Source organism: Pecten maximus, chromosome 19 (assembly GCF_902652985.1).
Source record: "Pecten maximus chromosome 19, xPecMax1.1, whole genome shotgun sequence".
Lineage (NCBI taxonomy): Eukaryota > Metazoa > Mollusca > Bivalvia > Pectinida > Pectinidae > Pecten > Pecten maximus.
The window spans coordinates 31341874-31369454 of NC_047033.1; the positions used below are offsets into that span (position 1 = coordinate 31341874).

General features: G+C 39.1%; 1 protein-coding gene and 1 long non-coding RNA gene across 3 annotated transcripts in view; both read left to right on the forward strand.

The window, feature by feature from the left end:
• LOC117317348 overlaps positions 1–17767 on the forward strand; it is a 57338-nt gene extending 39571 nt beyond the window's left edge. For both annotated transcript variants that reach the window (XM_033872148.1, XM_033872149.1), the window contains 4 exons: positions 5851–6194; positions 13408–14362; positions 15982–16314; positions 16501–17767. In XM_033872148.1, coding sequence (XP_033728039.1) covers positions 5851–6194; positions 13408–14362; positions 15982–16314; positions 16501–16503 — 1635 coding nt within the window. In that variant the 3' untranslated portion in view covers positions 16504–17767. The remainder of the gene's footprint in view (positions 1–5850; positions 6195–13407; positions 14363–15981; positions 16315–16500) is intronic.
• Positions 17768–18699: 932 nt separating this feature from the next.
• On the forward strand, positions 18700–22656 carry LOC117317353. Its single transcript, XR_004530180.1, has 2 exons — positions 18700–18850; positions 18906–22656. It is a non-coding gene; the product is annotated as an uncharacterized LOC117317353 (long non-coding RNA).
• Positions 22657–27581: the final 4925 nt, after the last annotated feature.

Here is a 27581-nt window from a genome sequence, read left to right on the forward strand (position 1 = left end):
TCCACTAGCAGTGTTTAGGGACGAATCGTCTTTGAACTCTTCGGAATACTTTCACGTGCGGGGGAATTCAAAATATCTCTGCCGTTGGTCGCATAGCGTTCTAGTGTTTGAACATGATGCAGTCACGCTAGTATCCCCCTTCGGCCCACGTTTGCCGAAGGGTTCATTGTGGTTTCTCCAGTTACTAAAACATTCTTATTGTATTTTATTGTATTTCCAGTACTTCTTATATATATTATGTGATTGTATTTGTGAATTTTTGTGTTTTGATAAAGGGGCGGATTGCCTCGAAAATTTAACAAACCTTATTGTTTACCCTGTTTGAATTACTTCTTTGCCCCATATATATATATATATATTGTCTCTGCCCAAAGCAACATAATTTTACTTAATGCAACATAATAATTGACAATATTTTAGCTTACATTTATCAGAACTGCTTTCTTGCATATTGTTTTCTTTGGTGCATAACAGTTTTCTTTGGTACATAAAAGTGAAGGGTTTAGATATATTTGAAAACTTTTTTCATTTATTTATTAATGCAAAAGATGATATAAATTGACACTGTCCTAGGGACCATCCCAATAAACTTAATTATAAAGGGCAGGTCAGAGACTTTAATTTCAAAATTTAAAGCATTAGAATATAAATATTTCATTAAAAATTTGAAAAAAACCTTCTATTACTGAAAAAGAATTGTTCAATATACTGCTAGTGTGTTCTTAAGTAAATGCACAGTAGTTCCTTGAAAGTTCGTGTCATCGTACGCTAATATGTACGAGATATGATTCTCGAAACGTCGTTGCTCAACCAACATAAACAAATATCAGCTGATCAAGACATCAAAGCATCAACTAACGACACAGTAATTTCATCAAACAAACAAACAGTTAAGAAATTAAATATTACATATTTAAACGTCACCTGTCCTCGAAAACGTTAATAAGCACGTAACAGTTACACTAGGCCTACTGGAAGCCTACGACTCCGTACGAGTTTAGATTTAAATTTGTTATCGAAAAGAATTGAACGCTGGTCAGGGTTGACGATGAATACTGATCCTAGAAAGCATTAAGTATGGTTATAATAGAACAACTGTAACCTTCAATGTCACTTTTAATATAACATAATATTAAAAAGTCCTGGTCCAGACGGGAAAATGTAATACAACTCACTCAGAATGCAGCTAAAGCCTGGAGTTGAACGAGTAAGCGGCGTGAAGTCCCCGGTGTTATTCCATCCGGAACTCATCGGGGGATCATTTCAGTGTTAATACCCGATGAGTTCAGGATGGCGTTATTCTATAGTTTTCCTTTATTTATGCGGACAAGACGACCAAACCAAGTGCGTTTATAATTTCTATTCCGTATAAACTTCATACGGCAATTTTTATGGACCCGTTGATGTTAATGGAGGCTTTAAAAGACATCATCAAGATGACTCGCGCAAAACAAATATAAAACCAGTTGATCTGTAATGATTTTAATGCTGATAACTATGTATGCCGTTCCGGTCCATCTGTTCAACCGTGCTAAACGGAAAGGAAACACCTGACCTTGCGTCATCAATTACCCTAGTCGAGTGGAAAAATACTGAGAAGGTCGAAAAAATAGGCCATTTTCAAAACAATATTGTGTCCGTTCTGCTAAAGATATCGAAAACTAAACAGACTGTTTTCTTTAGGAAACATTTATCACTTTGTATGACCGTTGTATACATCTGTGGATTTTTTTTCTGAATTTTGAGGGCGATTTAAACAGAACCTCTCGGTCAAAATGTCGATTTTGGCATGTTTGACCCAAAATATCTCACAAAAACGATTTTCAACAGGGATACCAGATACACCCAGACCTAGATCAAGCCGAGTTTTACAATGGCTCAAAGTATCAACCGAATTGTATGTGTCAATTTTTCTGTCCTCAAATCGCTATTATATCCGGCAAAATAGGCGAATTAGCTCGTATTATCATTACGTTCTGTAAGGAACGATAACTCTCTGGGTTATCGCCCCTCACTACAACTTCTTCTCAATAACCAAGAGGCCCAATGACTTAATATTGGGATTTTAGCATGCTGGGGTAAAGGGCTACCAAGTTTGTTAAAAGAAATGACCTTGATCCTCATTCAAGGTCGCATGGGTCAAAAACGTTATAATCTTCCAACGACCTCTTCTCAATAACCAAGAGGCCCAGGGATGTGATATTTGGCCTGAAGTATACTTGGGTAAAGGGCTACAAAGTTTTTAGCTCACCTGTCCGAAGGGCAATTGAGCTTATGCCGTGGCACGGCGTCCGTCGTCCGTCCGTCGTCCGGCCGGCTGCCGGCGTCAACTTTTCCACTTAAGCAACTTCTTCTCAATAACCAAAAAGCCCAGAGACCTAATATTTAGCCTGTAGCATGCTGGGGAGAAGGGATACCAAGTTTATTCAAATGAAAAACGTTGACTTTCATTCAAGGTCACAGGGGTCAAAAACGCTAAAATCTTTAAACGACTTCTTCTCAATAACCAACAGTCCCAGGGAGTTGATATTGGGTCTGTAGCATGCTGCGGTAAAGGGCTATCAAGTTTGTTAAAAGAAATGACCTTGATCCTCATTCAAGGTCACATTGGTCAAAAAGGCTATAATCTTCAAACAACGTCTTCTCAATAACCAAGAGGCCCAGGGACGTGATATTTGGCCTGTAGCATACTCGAGTAAAGGGCTACAAAGTTTTTTCAAAGAAATGACCTTGATATTTATTCAAGGTCACATGAGTGAAATATGCTATAATTTCAAAAGACTTCTTCTCAATAACCAAGAGCTTCATATTGGGCCTGTAGCATGCTGGCGTGAAGGGCTATTAAGTTTGTTCAAATAACTGACCTTGACCTTCATTTAAGGTCTCATGGGTCAAATAGGCTATAAGGGCTACCAAGTTTGTTCAAAGAAATGACCTTGACCTTCATTCCAGGTCGAATGGGTCAAAAACGCTATAATCCTCCAACGACCTCTTCTCAATAACCAAGGGTCCCAGGGAGTTGATATTGGGTCTGTAGCATGCTTTGGTAGAAGGCTACCAAGTTTGTTCAAATAAATGACCTTGACCTTCATTCAAGGTCACAGGAGTCAAAAAGGCTAAAATCTTTAAACAACTTCTTCTCAATAACCAAGAGTCCAAGGGAGTTGATATTGGGTCTGTAGCATGCTGGGGTAAAAGGCTACCAAGTTTGTTCAAATGAATGACCTTGACCTTCATTCAAGGTCACAGGGGTCAAATATGCTAAAAAAAATTAAAAGACTTCTAAATAGCCAAAAGACCCAGGGACTTGATATTAGGTCTGTAGCATGCTGTGGTGAAGGGCTACCAAGTTTATTCAAATGAATAACATTGACTTTCATTCAAGGTCACAGGGGTCAAAAACGCTAAAATCTTTAAACGACTTCTTCTCAATAACCAACAGTCCCAGGGAGTTGATATTGGGCCTGTAGCATGCTAGGGTGAAGGGCTACCAAGTTTGTTTAAATGAATGACCTTGACCTCCATTCAATGTCCCATGGGCCAAAAAGGCTAAAATCTTCAAACGACTTCTTCTCAATAACCAAGAGTCCCAGGGAGTTGATATTGGGTCTGTAGCATGCTGTGGTAACGGGCTATCAAGTTTGTTAAAAGAAATGACCTTGATCCGCATTCAAGGTCACATTGGTCAAAAAGGCTATAATCTTCAAACAACGTCTTCTCAATAACCAAGAGGCCCAGGGACGTGATATTTGGCCTGTAGCATACTCGAGTAAAGGGCTACAAAGTTTGTTCAAAGAAATGACCTTGATATTTATTCAAGGTCACATGGGTGAAATATGCTATAATTTCAAAAGACTTCTTCTCAATAACCAAGAGCTTCATATTGGGCCTGTAGCATGCTGGCGTGAAGGGCTATTAAGTTTGTTCAAATAACTGACCTTGACCTTCATTTAAGGTCTCATGGGTCAAATAGGCTATAATCTTCAAACAACTCATCAATAACCAAGAGGCCCAGGGACTTGATATTAGGCCTGTAGCATGCTGGGATGAAGGGCTATAAAGCTTTTTTTAAAGAAATGACCTTGACCTTCATTCAAGGTTGCATGGGTGGAATTCGCTATAATCTTCAAACGACTTCTTCTCAATAACTAAGAGGCTCAGGGACTTGATATTAGGCCTGTAGCATGCTGGGGTGAAGTGCTATAAAATTTGTTCAAATAAATGACATTGACTTTAATTCCAGGTCACATAGTTGAAATAGGCTATAATTTTCAAACAACTTCTTCTCAATAACCAAGAGGCCCAATGACTTGATATTGGGCCTTTAGCATGCTGAGGTAAAGGGCTACCAAGTTTGTTCAAAGAAATGACCTTGACCTTCATTCCAGGTCGAATGGGTCAAAAACGCTATAATCCTCCAACGACCTCTTCTCAATAACCAAGGGTCCCAGGGAGTTGATATTGGGTCTGTAGCATGCTTTGGTAGAAGGCTACCAAGTTTGTTCAAATAAATGACCTTGACCTTCATTCAAGGTCACAGGAGTCAAAAAGGCTAAAATCTTTAAACAACTTCTTCTCAATAACCAAGAGTCCAAGGGAGTTGATATTGGGTCTGTAGCATGCTGGGGTAAAAGGCTACCAAGTTTGTTCAAATGAATGACCTTGACCTTCATTCAAGGTCACAGGGGTCAAATATGCTAAAAAAATTAAACGACTTCTAAATAGCCAAAAGACCCAGGGACTTGATATTAGGTCTGTAGCATGCTGTGGTGAAGGGCTACCAAGTTTTTTCAAATGAATGACCCTGACTCACATTCAAGGTCACGTCGATCAAGTATGCTTAAATCTTTAAATGACTTTTAGTGAATAGCTTAAACGCCGAGAGACATTATATTGGCCCTCTGGCATGCTTTCTAATAACTGCAGGATCCATATATGAAAAGATCACTGCATTGCAGGTGAGCGATTTGGGCCCATTGGGCCCTTGTTTTCAAAGAAATGACCTTGACCTTCATTCAAGGTCGCATGGGTGAAATAGGCTATAATCTTCAAACAACCTCTTCTCAATAACCAATAGCCCCAGGGACTTGATATTGGGCCTGTAGTATGGTGAAATGAGGGGCTACCGAGTTTGTTCAAATAAATGACCTTAACCTTCATATCAGGTCACACGGGCGAAATTCGCTATTATCTTCAAAAAACTTCTTCTCAATTAACAAGAGGCACAGGGACTTGATATTTGGCCTTAAGCATGCAGGGGTGAAGGGCTGCAAGGTTTGTTCAAATAAATGACCTTGACCTACATTCAAGGTCACAGTGTAAAATTGGCTTAAATTTGTAAACAATAATTTTGCAATAGCCAAGAGCCTCTTAGACCTGATATTAGGCCAATAAAATGCTGGAATGAAGGATTAGCAATTGTTTTAATAAACCTAGATTACTATGATATTTGAATAAAGAGGTAATCAGCATAGTATTTGTAGACATGACCTCAATCAACTTCAAAGTTGCTGTAGAGCCAGGTGAGCAATACAGGCCCATTGGGCCTCTTGTTTTTAAACCAAATATCATTGATCAGTATATATACCAATGCTCTTGTTCTTTGGGGAAAAAATGAAAAACAGGTAAGGTCATCATATTGGGTCTGTATATACAATTAAAATAAGGGATTGTTCAAACCAATGATTTTATCCATTTTTTAAGGTCATATGGATTCAAGTATTAAAACCTTTCATGAATTCTGTGTTTCCACATTCGGATAATATGTACAATATCTTAGTATCAGTGGGCAGTTCTAGTGGGTCACTTGTTTTCCATAGGTGCTGTAATGTTATGACTTTTTGCTTTCAGGACAAAATTGAGATTTGTAACAAAATCTCTGACAAACTAAAGGCAAAACCGAGTATTAAAGATATATGGGACTGTCATGTACATGAGTTCTTCTTCCTTGCGGATATGGACAAGAATGACAAGAATGAAGAAAAGTACCTCACCATATGGTGTGCGATAGATGAATGTGTCCGTTTGCAGTCATGTTGGCATGAACAAATTCTTGGATCCTGGCTTGCACTTGAAAACAAAATTATGCTGAAAAAAGAAGAAGGAATTAATTTCCTGAACATACAACAGATACTGAGTTTGAATGACGAGCTTTTGGTACCCCTTGATGAGAGGGAACTTGTCCCATTTCTTCGGTATGTATCAACATATGAAAATATATTATAATATGATGTCATTTGAATTAATTTTGTATGTGGTAGTAGAGCCAACACAATTGCACAACTATCATTCACAGCACTTGCAGTAATGCGCGCGCTGGTGACATTAGCATAACAAAGCTCACATGGTTTCATACATTTTATGTTATTTTATTATTATCATTATACCTCTGGTATCATGATTGTTTCTCATTTGGGCGAATTATTAAATCTATTTGAATTAACTTAAGGATATTCATATTAAATTGCAATAAAAGTATGTTCTTAGTTACGTATCTGTGATAAGGAGTAAAAATGATAAAGACCTAGCTTGTTTGTACAATGACATTTGGAAAGAACTCATCCCTAAATTTATAAGCCTGTAACTTCAATTTTTGTTTTCACAATTAATTCCATACATGCAGGGATATACATGTACATCTTGATATTCATTTTAATTGTAAACACTTTAATTCTAGATGTAGTCTCAGTCTCAGTTGGCCTATTGCTATCGCCTTTTGTCCGGCGGAACCGTCATGCGTCGTAAACAATTTACATTTTCAACTTCTTCTCAGTTACCAACAAGCTCAGACACCTCCTATTGGGTCTGTATCATGCTGGGATGAAAGGCTTCCAAGTTTGTTCAAATTTATGACATTAACCTTCATTCAAGGTCACTGGTCAAATATGGCAAAATGTTTAAATGGCTTCTTCTTGATAACCAAGAGGCCCAGAGACCTAATATGAGGTATGTAGTATGCTGTGATGAAGGGCTACCAAGCTTGTTCAAATGGTTGAAATTGACCTTTATTCAAGGTCAAAGAGGTCAGATATGACCGTCTTCGTCCGCCGTCCGTAAACTTTTCACATTTCAATCTTCTTCTCAAGTTCCACAATGGGATTAAGCTGAAACTTGCCAGAAATGATCCTGAGATGGTCCTGACCAATTAAGTGGTTGTTATTTTTCGGGTCGGCCAAAAATCAAAGATGGCTGCCATAGCCACAATTTTAAAAACACATTTAAACTTCTTCTCACGTTCCACCAGTGCTATGTAGCTGAAACTTGCTTGAAATGATCCTGATATGATCTCAACCAAGAGTTGTTATTTTTCGGGTCGGTCCCAAATCCAAGATGGCCGCCATATCCGCCATCTTGAAAAACACATTTTAAACTTCTTCTCTAGTTCCACCAGTGCTATTGAGCTGAAACTTGCCTGAAATGATCCCGATATTATCCCTGACCAAGTGTTTTTATTTTTCGGGTCAGTCCGAAATCCAAGATGGCCGCCATAGTCGCTATCTTGAAAAACACATTTAAACTTCTTCTCAAGTTCCACCGGTGCTGTTGGGCTGAAACTTGCCTGAAAATGATCCTGATATGATCCCGACCAAGTGTTGTTATTTTTCAGGTCAGTCTAAAATCCAAGATGGCTGCCATATCCGCCATCTTGAAAAACTTATTCTAAACTTCTTTCAAGTTCCACAGTGCTGTTCGGCTGAAACTTGCCTGAAATGATCCTGAGATGATCCCAACTATGTGTTGTTATTTTTTGGATTGATCTGAAATCCAAGATGGCCGCCATATCCGCCATCTTAAAAAACACATTTTAAACTTCTCATCCAGTTCCATTGGTGCCATTAAGCTGGAAATGGGTGAGGATGTCAAGAAAGGCGAGCCAACATAGAGTTGTTATTTTTTCGGCCTCGTAAAAACTTTCACATGGCAGCAATGGCGGCCATTTTGTAACATGTTTGCCCAATCATGGTTTTCCTGAGCAACTTATTTCAAACTTCTCGAATTCCACCAGTAAAATTCACTCTAACTTACCCGAAATTATCCTTAGATGCCCTAAGGGGCTGGTCTAAAAGGTGTCAATTTAGCTTAATTAATGTAAACGACTTCTTTTCTGAAACTGAGATATATCGCTCATTTTTGACTGGTACCATCCTGATGGGGTAGAGATTCAAAATTGTACAAATTTCAAGGCTGACCCTCTGGGGTGCTGAGGGGCTGGGCCAAAAGAGGTCAATTTGGCTAAATTGATGTAAACGACTTCTTCTTTGAAACTTTACAATGGATATTGCTCATATTTGACTGGTAGCATCTTTATCGGGTAGGGATTCAAAATTGTACAAATGGCAGGGCTGACCCTCTCGGGGCCTGAGAGGCGGGGCCAAAAGGGGTCAATTTGGCTAAATTGGTATAAATGACTCCCCTCTGAAACTTAATGATGGATATTGCTCATATTTTACTGGCAGCATCCTTATTGGGTACGATCTGAAATTGTAAAAATGGTGGGGCTAAAACGCAGAGGCTGAAGTGGGGAGGGGGGGGGGGGGGGGGGGGGGCAAAAGGGGTCAATTTGGCTAAATTGATATCTAAACGACTTCTCTGAAACTTAGCAATGGATATCGCTCATATTTGACTGGTAACATCCTTATGGGATGGAGATTCAAAATTATACAAGTGGTGCCGCTGACCCCACAGGGGCTGAGGGGCGAAGCCAAAAGGTGTCAATTTGGCTAAATTAATGTTAAAAACTTCTCTGAAACTTAACAATGGATATCGCTCATATTTTACTGGTAGCATGCTTTTGTGGTAGGGATCCATTATTGTACAAATGGCAGGTCTGACTGCCTGGGGCCTGAGGGGCGGGGCCAAAAGGGGTTGATTTCGCTATATTTATATAAACAACTTCTTCTCTGAAACTAAGCAACGGATATCCCTCATATTTGACTGGTAACATCTATATGGGGTAGAGATTCAAAATTGTACAAATGGTTGGGCTGAACCGCAGGGGCTGAGGGGAGGGTCCAAAAACGGTCAATTTGGCTCAATTGATATAAACGACTTCTCTGAAACGGAGCAATGGATATCGCTCATATTTAACTGGTAGCATCCTTATAGGGTAGAGATCAGAAAATGTACAAATTATGGGGCTGATCCCCTGGGGGCCTGAGGGGCTGGCCAAAAGGGGTCAATTTGGCTAAATTGATATATAAACGACTTCTCTGAAACTTAGCAATGGATATCGCTCATATTTGACTGGTAACATCCATATGGGATATGGATTTGAAATTGTACAAGTGGCGGGGCTGACCCTCCGGGGGACTGAGGGATGAAGCCAAAATCGGTCAACTTGGCTATATAATGTAAACAACTTCTCTGAAACTTAGCAATGGATATCGCTCATATTTGACTGGTAGCATCCTTATGGGATAGGGATCCAAATTTGTACAAATGACGGGGCTGATCCCCTGGGAGCCTGAGGGGCTGGGCCAAAAGGGGTCAATTTGGCTAAATTGATGTAAACGACTTCTTCTCTGAAACTTTACAATGGATATTGCTCATATTTGACTGGTAGCATCTTTATCGGGTAGGGATTCAAAATTGTACAAATGGCAGGGCTGACCCTCTCGGGGCCTGAGAGGCGGGGCCAAAAGGGGTCAATTTGGCTAAATTGGTATAAATGACTCCCCTCTGAAACTTAATGATGGATATTGCTCATATTTTACTGGCAGCATCCTTATTGGGTACGATCTGAAATTGTAAAAATGGTGGGGCTAAAACGCAGAGGCTGAAGTGTGGGGGGGGGGGGGGGGGGGGGGCAAAAGGGGTCAATTTGGCTAAATTGATATTTAAACAACTTCTCTGAAACTTAGCAATGGATATCGCTCATATTTGACTGGTAGCATCCTTATGGGATGGAGATTCAAAATTATACAAGTGGTGCCGCTGACCCCACAGGGGCTGAGGGGCGGGGCCAAAAGGGGTCAATTTGGCTAAATCGATGTAAACGACTTCTTCTCTGAAACTTTACAATGGATATTGCTCATATTTGACTGGTAGCATCCTGATGGGGTAGAGATTCAAAATTTACAAATGGCGGGGCTGACCCTCCGATGGGGTGAGGGCGGGGCCAAAAGGGGGCAATTTGGATAAATTAATGTAAATGACTTCTCGTCTGAAACTTAACGATGGATATCGCTCATATTTGACTGGTATTATCCTTATGGGGTAGGAATTTGAAATTGTGCAAATGCGGGGCTGATCTCCTTGGGACCTGAGGGGCGGGCCCTGAAGGGGTTGATTTGGATAAATTGATATAAACAATTTCTTCCCTAAAACTTGACGATGTATATCGCTCATGTTTGACTGGTAGCATCCATATGGGGTAGGGATCCAAAATTGTACAGTAGGTTGGGTTGAACTGCAGGGGCTGAGGGGGCCAAAAGGGGTCAATTTGGCTAAATTGATGTAAACGACTTCTTCTCTGAAACTTAGCAATGGATATCGCTCATATTTCACTGGTAGCATCCTGATGGGGTAGAGATTCACAACTGTACAAATGGCTGCTGGACTAACCTAAGGGGTAAGGCCTAGAGGGGTGGGTCCATTTGGTAATATCAATATTAATGACTTTTTTTCTGGAACTAAGCAGTGTATGACTTTTCTTTAGTAGCATCCCAAGGAGGCTGGGATTCAAATCTATATAAATAATGGGGCTGACAGCACAATCAAACATCATCAAATAAAGCTATTAGCAAATGATTCATAAACATTATTTTGATGTTTGATCAAATAAACCAGATGAGCAATAAAGGCCCTCTGGGTTAAGGTTAAGTTAGGGGGGTATAATGGAATCAGGTTGTCCGTCCGTCCGTCCGTCCGTCGTGTGTAGACGCATTTTGTCCAGACAACTCCTCCTAAACCGCTGGGCCGATTCCAATGAATCTTCACACACATATTAATGATCATGTGTAGATGTGCATGCCACTTTCTTGTTCTCAAAATTATGGTTGCTATGGCAACTGGTCATAATAAACAGGTTTTCTGTTAAGAACCATAACTTTAAGTTTGTCCGGATAACTCTTCCTAAACCGAATGACAGATTTCATTCAAACTTCACACAAATATAGAGAACCATGTGTATATGTGCATGCAACTTTCTTTTTCTCAAAATTATGGTTGCTATGGCAACTGGTCACTATATTACTGGGTTATCTTAGTTGGCCTCTAATTATCAGTTCCAATTTACCATGGACTCGTGCAGATTGCGGGGGTATTAGTCAGCCATCCTGGCGAAAGTTCTAGTTCATTCAAGGCTACAGGGGTTAAATATGCCATATTGTTTAATGACTTGATAACCAAGAGGCTCAGAGACCTCATATTGCATTTGTACAGTAGCATTCTGGGGTAAAGGGCTATAAAGATTGATCAAATGATAGACATTGACCTTCATTCAAGGTCATAGGGGTCAAATATGATAAAATATTCAAACAACTTCTTCCTGGTAACTAAGAGGCCCAGATACCTGATCTTGGGTTTGCAGCATTCTTGGGTAGAGGACTATGATTGTCCATTCATCAAATGAATGACCTTAACCTTAATTCCCCAGCAGACTAATATGCTAACATGTATCTGAGGTGACAGCTAAGGCCCATGGGCCACTTGTTTTCAGCCCACCTGACCCAAGTGCAGGTGAGCTTATAAGTATGCCATGGTGCAATGTCCGCCGTCATCTGTCGTTAACATTTCCTTTAAATCCCTACTAGTCCTGAACACCTAAATGGATTTTGATGAAATTTGGTGTGGAGCATTATTGGGCAAAGGGGATCAAACATTGTATAAACGGAGAATGTGGCTCCCCTAGGGCTTGAGGGGTGGGGCCCAGTAGGGGAAATTGAGGTTATTCCTTTGAATCCCTACTTGTGCTGAACGCTTGAATGGATTTTGATGAAACTTAGTCGAGCATTATTGGGGAAAGGTTATCTGACTTTGTATAAATGGAGGATGTGGCTCCTCTGGGGCAGGAGGAGTGGGGCCAATAGGGGAAAAACCCTTAAGATCCCCACCCCATAACAATCATATATATAGCATCGCTGGACACCAAGAGATAAACACAATCCTGTTATAAATATAGGCCCTGGGGTATTTCCCTACCCCTAGGGACTTTGTTTCTTTGAAACCATTGGGATCCCCACCCTATAACCATATACAGTATTGTTGGGTTTGGTTTGGTTTGGTTTATTTTGTTTAACGTCCTATTAACAGCCAAGGTCATTTAAGTACGGCCTCTCGTGCGTGCGACATGCATGCGTGTGATGAATCCGTATGTGTGTTTTGGAAGGCTGCGGTATGTTCGTGTTAAGTCTCCTTGTGATAGGCCGGAACTTTTCGCCGATTTATAGTGCTACCTCACTGAAGCATACTGCCGAAGACACTAAGCAGCACACCCCACCCGGTCACATTATACTGACAACGGGCGAACCAGTCGTCTCACTCCTAATATGCTGAGCGCTAAGCAGGAATTGAAACTAACATTTTTAAAGACTCCGGTATGTCTCGGCCAGGGGACAGAACCCAAAGCCTTCTTCACAGGGGCGAACGCTCAACTAAAGGCCAAAAGTGAGGCATTGTCAAGGGAGACATTAGGAAGAAGAAAGTTGTTCAGAGAGAAGAGAAAATATCCCAAATTTAGTCGCCTTTTACGATCATGCAATGGGAGCAGCAGGTACAATTCTTACGCCCTACCTGCAGGGCAGGTATTGTTGGGTATAAAAGCAGATAAACACAATCATGTTGTAAAAATAGGACCTTGGGTATTTCCCCACCCCATAACAATATATAGAATTGTTTGACATCAACAAATACAACAAGAAAACTGTTTGTTCAAATCCAACAAGATGAGCGATACAGGCCCTTTGGGCCTCTTTTTTTAAACAATTTCTTCTCAATAACCAAGAGGCCCACATACTTTATACTAAGCCTGTAGCATGCTGGATTAAAGGGCTTCCAAGTTTGCTCAAATGAATTACCTTGAAACACTTCATTCAAGGTCATATGGGTCAAATAGGCTAAAAACTTAACAACTTCTTCTCAATAACCAAGACGCCCAAGAACTTAATATTGGCCTGTAGCATGCTGAGTTCAAGGGCTACTGATTTTATTCAAATGAATAACCTTGAGCTACATTAAGGTCGCGGGGTCAAATATGCTAAAATCTTTAAACAATGATTTCTTGATAGCCAAGAAACTCTTGAGACCTGATATTAGGCCAATAGCTATGCTGGAATGAAGGTCTAAAACTTTTATTGACATGAATAAACATAGCCTACTTTGATATTTGAATATAGATGTAATCTGCATAGTATCTTAAGAAATGACTTAATTGAAGCATTCGTTTGTTGTTGTTTTTTTCAATTCCAGATATTTGCATAATTCTGCAAGTGTTTTCTGCTTTGATATTATTGGGAAAACAGACTTGGAATTATTAACTGCAGATGAAAAGAAACATATGAAAGTAATATTAGACATCAACTGGATTATAGCGGCATTTGGAGCTATCATCACAGATACCAAATTTGTACGTCTGGAAAGCCTCAAACAGCAGCAAATCTGGAAGAAGTTTAAAGATTCAGCAGAACTGAACAACAAGGTACTTGAACTACGCTGGAGCAATATTACAGAAGAGGATCGCCAGGTATTGTTATCTGTAATGGAATGTCTAGGACTGATAACAAAACCAATGGATGTTCAAGACAGCCAACAGCAGGCAACAAAGTCTGACATATATATTGTCCCCTGTTTATTGAAAGAGGCCTCACCAGATATTGTACGAGAAATATTGGGAAAGGATGATGTGCAATGTACTAAAACATTATGTCTGATATTCAACAATCCTTTTGTTCTACAAGCTATCTGGGACAAAACCATTGCAATATGCTTGCATGAATTTGGAGAATGTACCTACCACGAGAGGAGTCCGAAACATAAATTATGTTACCAACGGCCACAGAGAGGGTTAATCTACCGAAATGTTGATGGCATTTGGAACTTTGGCCTTCATTGTAAAGGGCAGATGCTCAAACTCACGATGTTTAATGATCACGATATCAATGCGACAGCAGGTGTTGGGAAAGACCTGAGGGTTAAAATTGAAGGTATTATCAAACATGTTCTTTTGATGACCAGCCAGGGACATCAAATGTTCAGCTACTACCTCCATTGTGACTTTTGGGTTTCTGATGATGAGGATGAAGAAAGGAAGCCAAATGCAGAGATTTTTGAAAAAGCGGAACGCTATAAGAGTTTCGATGTGGAAGGAAATGCTCACTTCCTGACACGACGTCATTGGCTGGCATGGTTTGGTGAGAATGATAAGGTAAATAAGACTTATCATTGTAAAGGTTTGTCTCTTAAATAAATACATATCACGAAAGTATTATTATTTCTCAAACATTTTTTATCTAGTGGAAATCATTGTCTTTTGTGTAAGTGAACAAATTTAAGTAAATTTTATATGGGTAGTCGTTAGCTAACTTTTTGGAGGAGGGTTTCAATATCTCGAAACCAAAGGTAAATATAGATTGTTCATTCATATGGATGAAGAGATTGGGTTTTCAAATTAGTTATGGAGCATATCTGTATGAAGGAGACTTTAAAATGGATCCTACGGAAGGATGGATTCAGCCATAAAGGTGGTATTGCGTAATAGTTAGAATATCGACAAAACACTGTCAGCTAACAGAGGGGAACAGTTTTTTGCCGTTCATGTGCCAATAACACACAGACGAAATTACGGTTTATGTTAGGGAAAATACATTTTTGAATTCCGACCTGTTAATATTAACTCAAACTTGGCTGGAATGATCAGTATAGGATGGTAGTTTGATGGTATGCAAATATTGGCCCCATATGACTCAAAGGGCCTTATGGGAGGTGAAAATTGACTTGACTTTCAAAAGTCTTCTAATTCTCCAGATATGACACATTTATATACTCTTCATGTTAAGATATGCTTTGTATAAATTGTGGATTTCATTATACGTTACCTCCCGTTAGCCTTGAAGAGGGGATGACATTTACTAAAGTTTATGTATAGGAAAATGACATGTTGGTGCATTACATTGATTTTTAATCGGAAATAAGTCAGATTTGAATGGAATCACAGTCAAAGATTTTTCGATAGCCAAGAGACTTCGAGATCTGATATTAGGCCAATAGTACGCTGGAATAAAGGACTTGTAGAAAATTTATTGACATGAACAAACCTAGCCTACTCTGATATTTGAATAAAGTGGTAATCGGCATAGTATGTGCAGAAATGACCTAGATCAACTTCAAAGTTGCTGTAGAATCAGGAGGGCAATACAGGCCATTGAGCCTATTGTTGTTCATGTTAAAAGCAAATGTACCGTTATTCTACTTACCTTTAATTCAATAATACAGACCATGGGACTAGTGTTAACAGGTATGATCCATATCATTATTATCTTTGATGCATAAACAATGTTTTGAAAAGAACAAGACAATCTCACAAATAGTAGGAAAGCTTAAAAATCCTTAATGGACAGGGAATTATCTAAACCAGATTTGACCTCAAGTATCTGAAATCACCTGTAGAGTGTTATAAATAGACAGTTTGTTGAGAAGTGGAAGCAGTCAGGAAACAAAACAATTGAAAACATTGATCTTGTAAAAATCCTTCTTGATTTGTGTAAATATGGGTAACTTGGATGTTGTCTGTAGTATTGCTATCTTAATATTGAAATGGTAATATCCTCCTGAGTGATACAGGGTCTCTGAGCCACTTGTCTGTTATGTGTTCCAAATTAATATGATGAAATTTAATCTTAAAAGCCTTGTTTTGGGATGTTTAGTCCTGTTATTACTATCAATCGATGTTATTTAGTCGTAGAGTAATATGTTGATTATAACACTAATGGTTTTTGAAGTAATTTGTTACTGGTACTACATGTTTGTGTACCCTTAATCATGTAGATTCCAGCCACGGAGAAATACACAGACATGACCAAGGTAAAAAGCATCCATGCTGACATGGTGATGGAGCTGTCCAGGTGGATCAGTCCAGGATTAAAAGAAAGATGGGATGACTTCCTAACGCTTTTGGAACCACACTTGGGACATGATGTATTGTATGGTGTAAAGGACAATAGCATGTCACAAATCTGTGGTTGTCTTAAGGCCAAAGGTTTGATTGATTATGGTGACTATGACCTGTTACGAGAAATTGTCATCAAAATCCGTGTTGAGGCAGCTGCTGTTATTGACAAAGCTTTGGCAGAACTGAACTCTCTTCAATTGTCGTCAAAGGTTACGTATTATATACTTTTAGTTGTTGTTAATCATAAATTGATATATCTACATAAACATCTTATTCAATTCACAATACCAAGGTTATAAATATATTATGTAATATTTAGTTCTTAAATAACTATTGTACATGTATTTGCACAAAATCTGTTTCCCCATATATGAATGTATACTTTTTGTTCTTAGTGATGTCAACAAACTTGGGGACCTACCTCAGATATGACATGGATCAGTGACCATCACAAATTCTGATATGAAATGGATCAGTTACCTCATAAACTCTAATATGACATGGATCAGTGACCTCATAACAAACTCTGATATGACATGGATCAGTGACCTCATCACAAACTCTGATATGACATGGATCAGTGACCTCATCGCTAAATCTGATATGACATGGATCAGTGACCTCATCACACACTCTGATATGACATGGATCAGTGACCTCATCGCTCAATCTGATATGACATGGATCAGTGACCTCATCGCTAAATCTGATGACATGGATCAGTGAACGCATGAAAAATTCTGATAGGACATGGATCAGTGACCCCATCAAAAATTCTGATATGACATGGATGTTTAACATCATCGCATTACAAAGTCTAATAAGACACAAATCGATGACCTCATCACATATGCAAATTGTGAAAACGCTGATATGACATTTTAAAACAATCCTTACACATGGAATCAAAGTGCAATTAAAGCTACAATCCCCAGTAGCTTCTCAGAAAAAATGGTGTCACAAGCCCCTAACTGGACAAGCTGGTTGCGTTTCTTTAAAAACAACTGGTGTTGGTGAAAAACGACAACCAAGATACAATCAGGATGTTGTGTAGCTGTCAGGGCAACTTCTAGGAGAAAGGGACCAAGGTTACCCAGGATGTTTTGGAAGATAGTTTCTCCGATACGGTCGGCCATATTCAGAGAACAGGGCATTGTAATAAGGTGTTTAACCTTTCCTTGATAATTCCTAGATTTAGACTTATCATACAGCACCTTACACAGTATAGAATGGATTGTTTACCTTATTTAGTTTACAGGTATCCTGTGACAGCCTGTAGTATAATGTAGGTCAGGGTGACTATATTACCCTGGTAGGCACTTACGGCCCTGGTTGCAGGGTAATATGAAATTTATATACAGTTTACCCTCGACCTATCGCCACCCGAATCTACCGCCACCTCTGGAGATTATATAAAAATATATAGTCTATGGAATAGTTGACTACAGAAACAAAGCTAAATATATAGCCTATGGAATAATTGACTAACAAAGCTACATCATGTAAATGTATATTGAAAATCGTGTAACATTACAGCGATATTAACTGGTTAACGTTGGTGATGCAATGTAGTGTACCATTTCATGGCTGTAATTTCCATAATTCGTTGTCATCGCCATAACTGGCGTGGACAAAATGTGGTGATATAACGAGGGTAGGCTGTACCAGAAAGTGTCGCATTTCCTAAGGGGTTGTTCGAGGGGAATACGGTATGATACGGAGGGTAAACAAACCTTCAAAAATAGATTCAAGATGTATAAATTATTATTATTACATGTGACATTTTCCTTTAGAAACTCTCGGATAAATTTGTTGATATTTTTAGCCCACCATCATCAGATGGTGGGCTTTTCAAATCGCCCTGCGTCCGTGGTCCGTGGTCCGTCCCTCCGTCTCCCCTCCGTCCGTAAACAATTCTTGTTATCGCTAATACTCAGAAAATACTGAAGGGATCTTTCTCAAATTTCATATGTGAGTTCCCCTTGGTGCCTAGTTATGCATATTGCATTTTGGGACCAATCGAAAAACAACATGGCCGATAGGCAGCCATCTTGGATTTTGACAATTGAAGTTTGTTATCGCTATTTCTCAGAAAGTAATGAAGGGATCTTTCTCAAATTTCATATGTAGGTTCCCCTTGGTGCCTAGTTATGCATATTGCATTTTGAGACCTATCAGAAAACAACATGGCCGACAGGCAGCCATCTTAGATATTGACAATTGAAGTTTGTTATCGCTATTTCTGACAGTACTGAAGGGATCTTTCTCAAATTTTCATATACAGGTTCCTCGCGCGGTGTCTAGTTATGCATATTACATTTTGAGACCTATCGGAAAACAACATGGCCGACAGGCAGCTATCTTAGATTTTGACAATTGAAACTTGTTATCGCTATTTCTAAGAAAGTGCTGAAGGGATCTTTCTCAAATTTCATATGTAGGTTCCCCTTGGTCCCTGGTGTTGCATTTTGGGACCAATCCGAAAACAACAGACAGCCATTATCGCTAAATCTTAAATTTTGTATATAGGTTCCCCTTGTTTGAAAAGTACTAGAGGGCTGTTTCTGAATTTACACAGATTTGTAAGACTTAGAGGAAGGGAAAAGTAGAGAAAAGATCAATCTGACATGGAACCTATAAAGATCATTCAATGGTGGGCGCCAACATCCCCCTGGGATCTCTTGTTGTATTTTGAGGATGTTGTCTATTGCATAATTCTATCTATTTCTGGTTGACTCACCAGAGGTGTGGAGAATCTCTCATCCCTGTATGATGTAGAAAGGTGGTTGACTCACCAGAGGTGTGGAGAATCTCTCATCCCTGTATGATGTAGAAAGATGGTTGACTCACCAGAGGTGTGGAGAATCTCCCATTCCTGTGTGATATAGAAAGATGGTTGACTCACCAGAGGTGTGGAGAATCTCCCGTCCCTGTGTGATATAGAAAGATGGTTGACTCACCAGAGTTGTGGAGAATCTCCCATCCCTGTGTGATGTAGAAAGATGGTTGACTCACCAGAGGTGTGGAGAATCTCCCGTCCCTGTGTGATATAGAAAGATGGTTGACTCACCAGAGTTGTGGAGAATCTCCCATCCCTGTGTGATGTAGAAAGATGGTTGACTCACCAGAGTTGTGGAGAATCTCCCATCCCTTTGTGATGTAGAAAGGTGGTTGACTCACGAGAGTTGTGGAGAATCTCCCATCCCTGTGTGATGTAGAAAGATGGTTGACTCACCAGAGGTGTGGAGAATCTCTCATCCCTGTGTGATGTAGAAAGATGGTTGACTCACCAGAGGTGTGGAGAATCACCCACCCCTGTGTGATGTAGAAAGATGGTTGACTCACCAGAGTTGTGGAGAATCTGCCATCCCTATATGATTCATTGTGTGAACAAGTGATGATACTATTTGATTATGATATGGTTTTGCATAATAAACAAATGATGACATTCTACTGCGCGAATGAATATGGAAAGACAAAGTTACAATTCCCCATCCATAAACATGACACGATATGTCTAGCTGTGAGAAGTATCGATACTGTTCAACAATACTGATCGCCATACATTAATGTTCTGGGTGGAATTGATCCAAAAGTATTATCAGGTAATACAAGATATCGTTGACATTATGATTTAAAAATAGAGAGTGAATGAGATATTTTAGATTATTTTGTTGAAATTGTACATGCTACTGACTTTTTGTCTTTGCGGATTAAACTTCTCTTCAAAATAATGCAGATGTCACCAGATTGGATTCTGTTTCACCACGTGACCAGTATACTGTCTTGTTTCACCAAATAACTCTACTGTGATTGGATTATGTTTATTAGCATGATAGTGATAATGGCAACGTGATTGGATTTTGTTAAATCAAGTGACCAGTGAACTGTTTCCTAATTGTATTTTGTTAAAACAACAAGTGTTTCTTATCGCTTTTTCTTGAAAGCTACAGGAAGGATATTTTTCAAACTTCATGTGTCCATCGTGGTCCATAGTTGTGCCCATTTGATTTTGATTCAGGTCCAATACCAAAATGGCCACCATGTGGCCATGTTGATTTTGACAATTGTTTGTCGTCATGTTGTAAGTACTTCACGCATATTTCTCAAATTTGCTATGTAGGTTTTACTTATGTCCATATAATTTGCAATCTGGTCGGGAAAACAGCATGGCCATTTAGTGGCTATCTTTGATCCCTCATGAAACATTCGTTTGTGATAACCATAATTCTCAACTAGAGTTTACCTTAACACATACACTCATTTATGTTGTAATAATTACTGTATTGTAAATAATTGTGAGAATACATTCATTGCTTATGAATCATAATGAATGTTCATGTTCCAAGAATGAATTCGTCTCAAAATTCATTTTTCTTGGGAATCTTTGAAATAGGTCAAGGTCACTGGGTCAGAGGCAAAGGTCACATTTTGTACTTTTTATGGATGAACATTTTGTGATTACCATAATTCTCAACTGGAGAATGCAGACATTTTGTATATAGATATTTACCTGAATACACATACACTCATTTATGTTGTAATACTCACTGTAATGTAAATATTTGTCAGAATACATTCATTTCTTGTGAATCATGATGAATGTTTATGTTCCAAGAATGAATTTGTCACAAAATTATTTTTCTTGTGAGTCTTTAAAACATGTCTTTTTTTGTAATTAGATGATTAGTTTGAATATGTGTACACTGTATTTATAAGGTTGATGCTTCTGTCTATCAGGGGAGATAATTAGTGTAAATTCATATTTGAATACTCTGTATTGATCCTATTTTACATACAATGTATTAAGAATTTATATTTGATAATCCATTAAATATGTAATATATATCAGCTAGATACTAATAATGAGAAATACGAGAGGATCAGTGATCTTTGATTTAAGTTCAAGTGGAAGCTTTACTTTTAGACATTAAGATATTAAGGAAGTTTATTAAATGTGCATAAACATGTTTCGATGGGAACATTTATGCTTACACAGCATTTGGAATTTCAAAAGCACATTTAATATTTTCTGATTGATTTGATAAGTTTGAGCTCAAGTGAGCTTATGCCATACCGTTGCATCCGTCGTCCATCCGTTTGTCGTCCGTCAGTTCGTCAACAATTGATTTTTCCTTCATAACCACTGATCGGAATTTGACCAAATCTGGGTTGACCCCCGTGGTCCTGAGGGGCAGGGCCAAAAGAGGTCAATTTGTTTAAACAACTTCTCTGAAACTAAGCAATGGAAATAGCTCATATTTGACTGGTAGCAACCTTTTGGGGTAAGGATTCAAAGTCACTTCATAGAGTAGTTGTACTTTCTGACATAAAAGCTTCATTTGTATGATAGCTTAACCCCTGGCTGTCAAAGTCTTAATTGACCAATTCTAATCGCTTTTTTTCCGTCGTCGTCCGTAAAAAAAATTACATTTTCAACTTCTCCAAAACTGCTGACTAAAATTAAATGAAATTTGGCAGAAAGCTTATATTGCTGAAGGCCAACCCAATTATATGTTCCCCACCGCCAAGGGGCCTGAGGGATGGGGCAAAAAAGGGTCAAATTGTCTAAAATTTCAAAAAATCTTCTCTACTCTGAAATATGATGGAATCAAACATTTTCATAGATGGCAGGGTCTTATGGTGCTTTACCAAAATTGTGAATTTCATGACCCTGGGGTCTCATTTTGCCGATAGGGAGGGGTAAACTTTCCTATGGTTTATATAGGGTAATCACATTTTTGACTATTATTTGTATTAAATTCATTCTAACCTGGTTAACATTATCAGCATGGGATAACAGTTTGATGGCATGTACATGTTGGCCCTGATTGACCCCCAGGGACTGAAGGGCGCGTCCAAAAAGGGCCAAATTGACTGAAATTTCCAAAATCTTCCAAAGACCCATATAAGGTAGATTCAAATACTGTTCATAGCTGGAAAGGTCTTATAGTGCTTTATCAAAATTATGAATTTCATAAACCTAAACTTTACTATAGTTTATATAGGGAAATCACATTTTTGACTATTGTTTGCTTGATTTCTTTTGGAATTCATTTTAACTTTCCTAACATTATCAGCATCGGATGATAGCTTAATGACATGCACAAGTTGGCCATGACACAGACCCCTTGGACTGATGGGTGGGGCCAAAAAAGGTCAATTAGATTAACTGAAATATTTCAAATCTCAGGTGACTGTTTAGGCCCATGGGCCCTTCGTAAGAATTACAACAAAACCAATGCATACAGAATCTATGTACCCATATGCAATGCTTATGATATACTGACATAGCCATATACTTAAGCATTATTTTTTGTATTATATCTCATGAAACCAGGGTAAAGATACATGCCCTTTGGGCCTCTGGTTTTGTAGATATTATTAAGTTGATTCCAATCAATGTTTGTGTATATCAAGACTCATTTGTAAACATTAACATACTAATATACTGGGATTACCTAAAACCAAATACGTGTACATTGTTTATGTACAATACAAATTTCACAGAAAAAGAAAGAATTTTATAACAATAAAATTGTCAAAATATTTTTGCTCGTTTGTTTTAGTTTTTAGCTCATTTGTGCAAAGGGCTAGTTAGGTCATCTGACCCGAAGTCATCATGCTTCGTCCGTCGTCGTGCGCCGTCCGCCGTGCGTAAACTTTTCACATTTCAAACTTCCATCAGTGGAATTGAGTTGAAACTTGCCTGAAATGATGCTGGGATGGTCCTGACCAAGTGTTGTTATTTTTCGGGTCAGTCTGAAATCCAAGATGGCCGCCACAGCCGCCATTTTGAAAACACATTTGAAACTTCTTCTCAAGTTCCACTGGTGAGATTGAGCTGAAACTTGCCTGAAATGATCCTGGGATGGTCCTGAGGAAGTGTTGTTATTTTTCAGGTCGGTCAGAAATCCAAGATGGCCGCCATGGCAACCATCTTGAAAAACACATTTTAAACTTCTTTTCCAGTTCCACTGGTGCCATTGAGCTGGAAATTGGTGAGGATGTTAAGGAAGGAGAGCCAACAAAGTGTTGTTATTTTTTGGCCCCGTAAAAACTTCGACATGGCAGCCATGGCGGCCATTTTGTAAAATGATTGCGCAATCATGGTTCTTCTAAACAACACCTATTTAAAACTTCTTCTCAAATTCCACCAGTGGGATTCAGCTCTTACTTACCAGAAATGATCCTGAGTTGGTCCTGAGGAAGTGTTGTTATTTTTCGGGTCGGTCAGAAATCCAAGATGGCCGCCATGGCAACCATCTTGAAAAACACATTTTAAACTTCTTCTCCAGTTCCACTGGTGCCATTGAGCTGGAAATTGGTGAGGATGTTAAGGAAGGAGAGCCAACAAAGTGTTGTTATTTTTCGACCCCGTAAAATCTTTGACATGGCAGCCATGGCGGCCATTTTGAAAAGTGATTGCGCAATCATGGTTCTTCTAAACAACACCTATTTAAAACTTCTTCTCAAATTCCATCAGTGGGATTGAGCTGCAACTTGCCTGAAATGATGCTGTGATGGTCCTGACCAAGTGTTGTTATTTTTCGGGTCGGTCAGAAATCCAAGATGGCCGCCATGGCAACCATCTTGAAAAACACATTTTAAATTTCCTCTCAAGTTCCACCAGTGCTATTGAGCTGAAACTTGCCAGAAATGATCCTGAGATGATCCCGACCAAGTGTTGTTATTTTTCAGGTCGGTCCGAAATCCAAGATGGCCGCCATGGCCGCCATCTTGAAAAACACATTTTAAACTTCTTCTCAAGTTCCACCAGTGCTATTGAGCTGAAACTTTCCTGAAATGATCCTGAGATGATCCCAACCAAGTGTTGTTATTTTTCGGGTCGGTCCGAAATCCAAGATGGCCGCCATAACCGCCATCTTGAAAACACATTTTAAACTTCTTCTCAAGTTCCACCAGTGCTGTTGAGCTGAAACTTGCCTGTAATGATTCTGATATGATCCCGACCAAGTGTTGTTATTTTTCGGGTCGGTCCGAAATCCAAGATGGCCGCCATAGCCGCCATCTTGAAAAACACATTTTAAACTTCTTCTCAAGTTCCACCAATGCTATTGAGCTGAAACTTGCCTGTAATGATTCTGATATGATCCCGACTAAGTGTTGTTATTTTCCGTGTCGGTCCGAAATCCAAGATGGCCGCCATCTTGAAAAACACATTTTAAACTTCTTCTCAAGTTTCACCAATGCTATTGAGTTGAAACTTGCCTGTAATGATTCTGATATGATCCCGACCAAGTGTTGTTATTTTTCGGGTCGGTCCGAAATCCAAGATGGCCGCCATAGCCGCCATCTTGAAAAACACATTTTAAACTTCTTCTCAAGTTCCACCAATGCTATTGAGCTGAAACTTGCCTGTAATGATTCTGATATGATCCCGACTAAGTGTTGTTATTTTCCGTGTCGGTCCGAAATCCAAGATGGCCGCCATCTTGAAAAACACATTTTAAACTTCTTCTCAAGTTTCACCAATGCTATTGAGCTGAAACTTGCCTGTAATGATTCTGATATGATCCCGACCAAGTGTTGTTATTTTTCGGGTCGGTCCGAAATCCAAGATGGCCGCCATAGCCGCCATCTTGAAAAACACATTTTAAACTTCTTCTCAAGTTCCACCAATGCTATTGAGCTGAAACTTGCCTGTAATGATTCTGATATGATCCCGACCAAGTGTTGTTATTTTTCGGGTCGGTCCGAAATCCAAGATGGCCGCCATAGCCGCCATCTTGAAAAACACATTTTAAACTTCTTCTCAAGTTTCACCAGTGCTGTTGGGCTGAAACTTGCCTGAAATGTTCCTGACATGATCCCGACCAAGTGCTGTTTCTTTTAGATTGGTCTGAAATCCAAGATGGCCACCATAGCCGCCATCTTGAAAAACACATTTTAAACTTCTCAAGTTCCACCAATGCTATTGAGCTGAAACTTGCCTGTTATGATTCTGATATGATCCCGACCAAGTGTTGTTATTTTCCGAGTCGGTCCGAAATCCAAGATGGCCGCCATCTTGAAAAACACATTTTAAACTTCTTCTCAAGTTTCACCAATGCTATTGAGCTGAAACTTGCCTGTAATGATTCTGATATGATCCCGACCAAGTGTTGTTATTTTTCGGGTCGGTCCGAAATCCAAGATGGCCGCCATAGCCGCCATCTTGAAAAACACATTTTAAACTTCTTCTCAAGTTCCACCAATGCTGTTGAGCTGAAACTTGCCTGTAATGATTCTGATATGATCCCGACCAAGTGTTGTTATTTTTCGGGTCGGTCCGAAATCCAAGATGGCCGCCATAGCCAACAGTGCCAATATATACTTGCTACAGAGAATGCATACTACAATAATATAAGGGTTTTAATTTAGAGTCAGATGACCGTTAAGGCCCCTGGGCCTCTTGTTAGCTTATACCGTGGTGTGATGTTCGTTGTTCACCCTTCCTTTTTACTTAAAAAATATTCTCAATTACCAGGAAGCCCAAAGACCGAATATTGAATCTGTTACGTGCTGTGATGAACAACTACCACTTTAGTTCAAATGAAATACATTGAGTTTAGTTCATGGTCACGGGAGTTAAATATGCTAAATTCTTCTCGACAACCACTTGGCCCAGAAACCTGATATTGGGACTGTAGCATACAGAATAGAAAAGCTACTAAATATTCAAATGAATGACCTTGACCTGCATTCAAAGTCACGGGTCATATCGGCTAAACCTATATAACAACTTCTCAATAATCAGGAGGCCGTTAGAGAGATGAGATTGGGTCTGTAACACACTTAGGAGAATGGTTATTAAGTTTGATCAAATGAATGGCCTTGAATTAGATTCAATATCACCAGGGTCATACATGTCAAAAATCTTTCAACAACTTTTTGTCAATAATCAAGCTTCCCACATTTAGCTTGCTGAGTGAAGGGCTATCAAATTTGTTCAAATGTATGGCCTTAATTGACCTTCAAAGACAAAAGGGTCAAAGGTGCTTAAATCTTTAAACAACATATTTTCATATACCAAAGAGACTCGGAGACCTTATGTTAGGCCTGTACCATGCTGGGATGAAGTTTGCCCAGTTTGTTCATATATTTCATGATAAAAGTCTGGAACAGGATTCTGTATCCTCTACTCAGTACAATGTCTACATGGTAATTGTTTATAGTTTTAAATGTTATCACACTACGCTTCATGAACTAGCCTTCAAATTGTAAAATAAATCAACTTTTTTTCTAGTGATTATTCAGTTCATTTGTTAAACAATTAAAATTATTATCATACTACATTTTTTGTAAGTTACTCCATACATCAAGTAAGTCAAAACACTATTTTCCTCTTCATTACTTAAGTGAACACTGTTGTGGCTAAATTTTCAGAGAAAGTCCTCTATTTCTTGATCGATTGGAAACATCTTTCCATAACTCCAAAAAGCTGGTATGTACCATGGATGACTTTATATAGATGAGTTCTTCTTAATAATTTGTATAACAAGAGAAATATTTTTTTGTCAATTTTATAAATGCTCTTCTGATATTCGTCATCTTTTTTTTTTATTTTCCCACATACATGGTTCTTACATTCAAGATTCCTATCAATTTCTACTCCTAGGTCTTCCCCACCTTCCGACTTCTTTAGAGTTGTATCAGCAAGATAGCATGTGGAGTCATTTACAGTGGTTCTTCCTTCGTGCATGTGAACACATTTCCCTGGATGCAGTTTTAACATCCATCCATCATACCCTTTTCCATTCAATAGATATCTTCCTGAAGGAGGGTGTGATCATTTTTATACCCCCGCAACGAAGTTAGGGGGGGTATACTGGAATCAGGTTGTCCGTCCGTCCGTCCGTCCGTCCGTCCGTCCGTCCGTCCGTCCGTCCGTCTGTCTGTCAGTAGACGCATTTTGTCCGGACAACTCCTAAACTGATGGGCCGATTTCAATGAAACTTCACACAAATATAGAGGACCATGTGTAGATGTGCATGCCACTTTATTTTTCTCAAAATTATGGTTGCTATGGCAACTGGTCATTATAAACAGGTTTTCTGATAAGAACCATAACTGTAAGTTTGTCCGGACAACTCCTCCTAAACCGATGGGCCGATTTCAATGAAACTTCACACAAATATAGAAGAACATGTGTAGATGTGCATGCCACCTTATTTTTCTCAAAATTATGGTTGCTATGGCAACTGGTCACTATCAACAGGTTTTCTGATAAGAACAATAACTTTAAGTTTGTCCGGACAACTCCTCCTAAACCGATGGGCCGATTTCAATGAAACTTCACACAAATATAGAGGACCATGTGTAGATGTGCATGCCACTTTCTTTTTCTCAAAGTTATGGTTGCTATGGCAATTGGTCACTATAACATGTTTTCCAAAAAGAACCATAGTTTGTCCGGACAACTTCTCCTAAACCGAAGGGCCGATTTCAATGAAACTTCACATATATGAGAGCA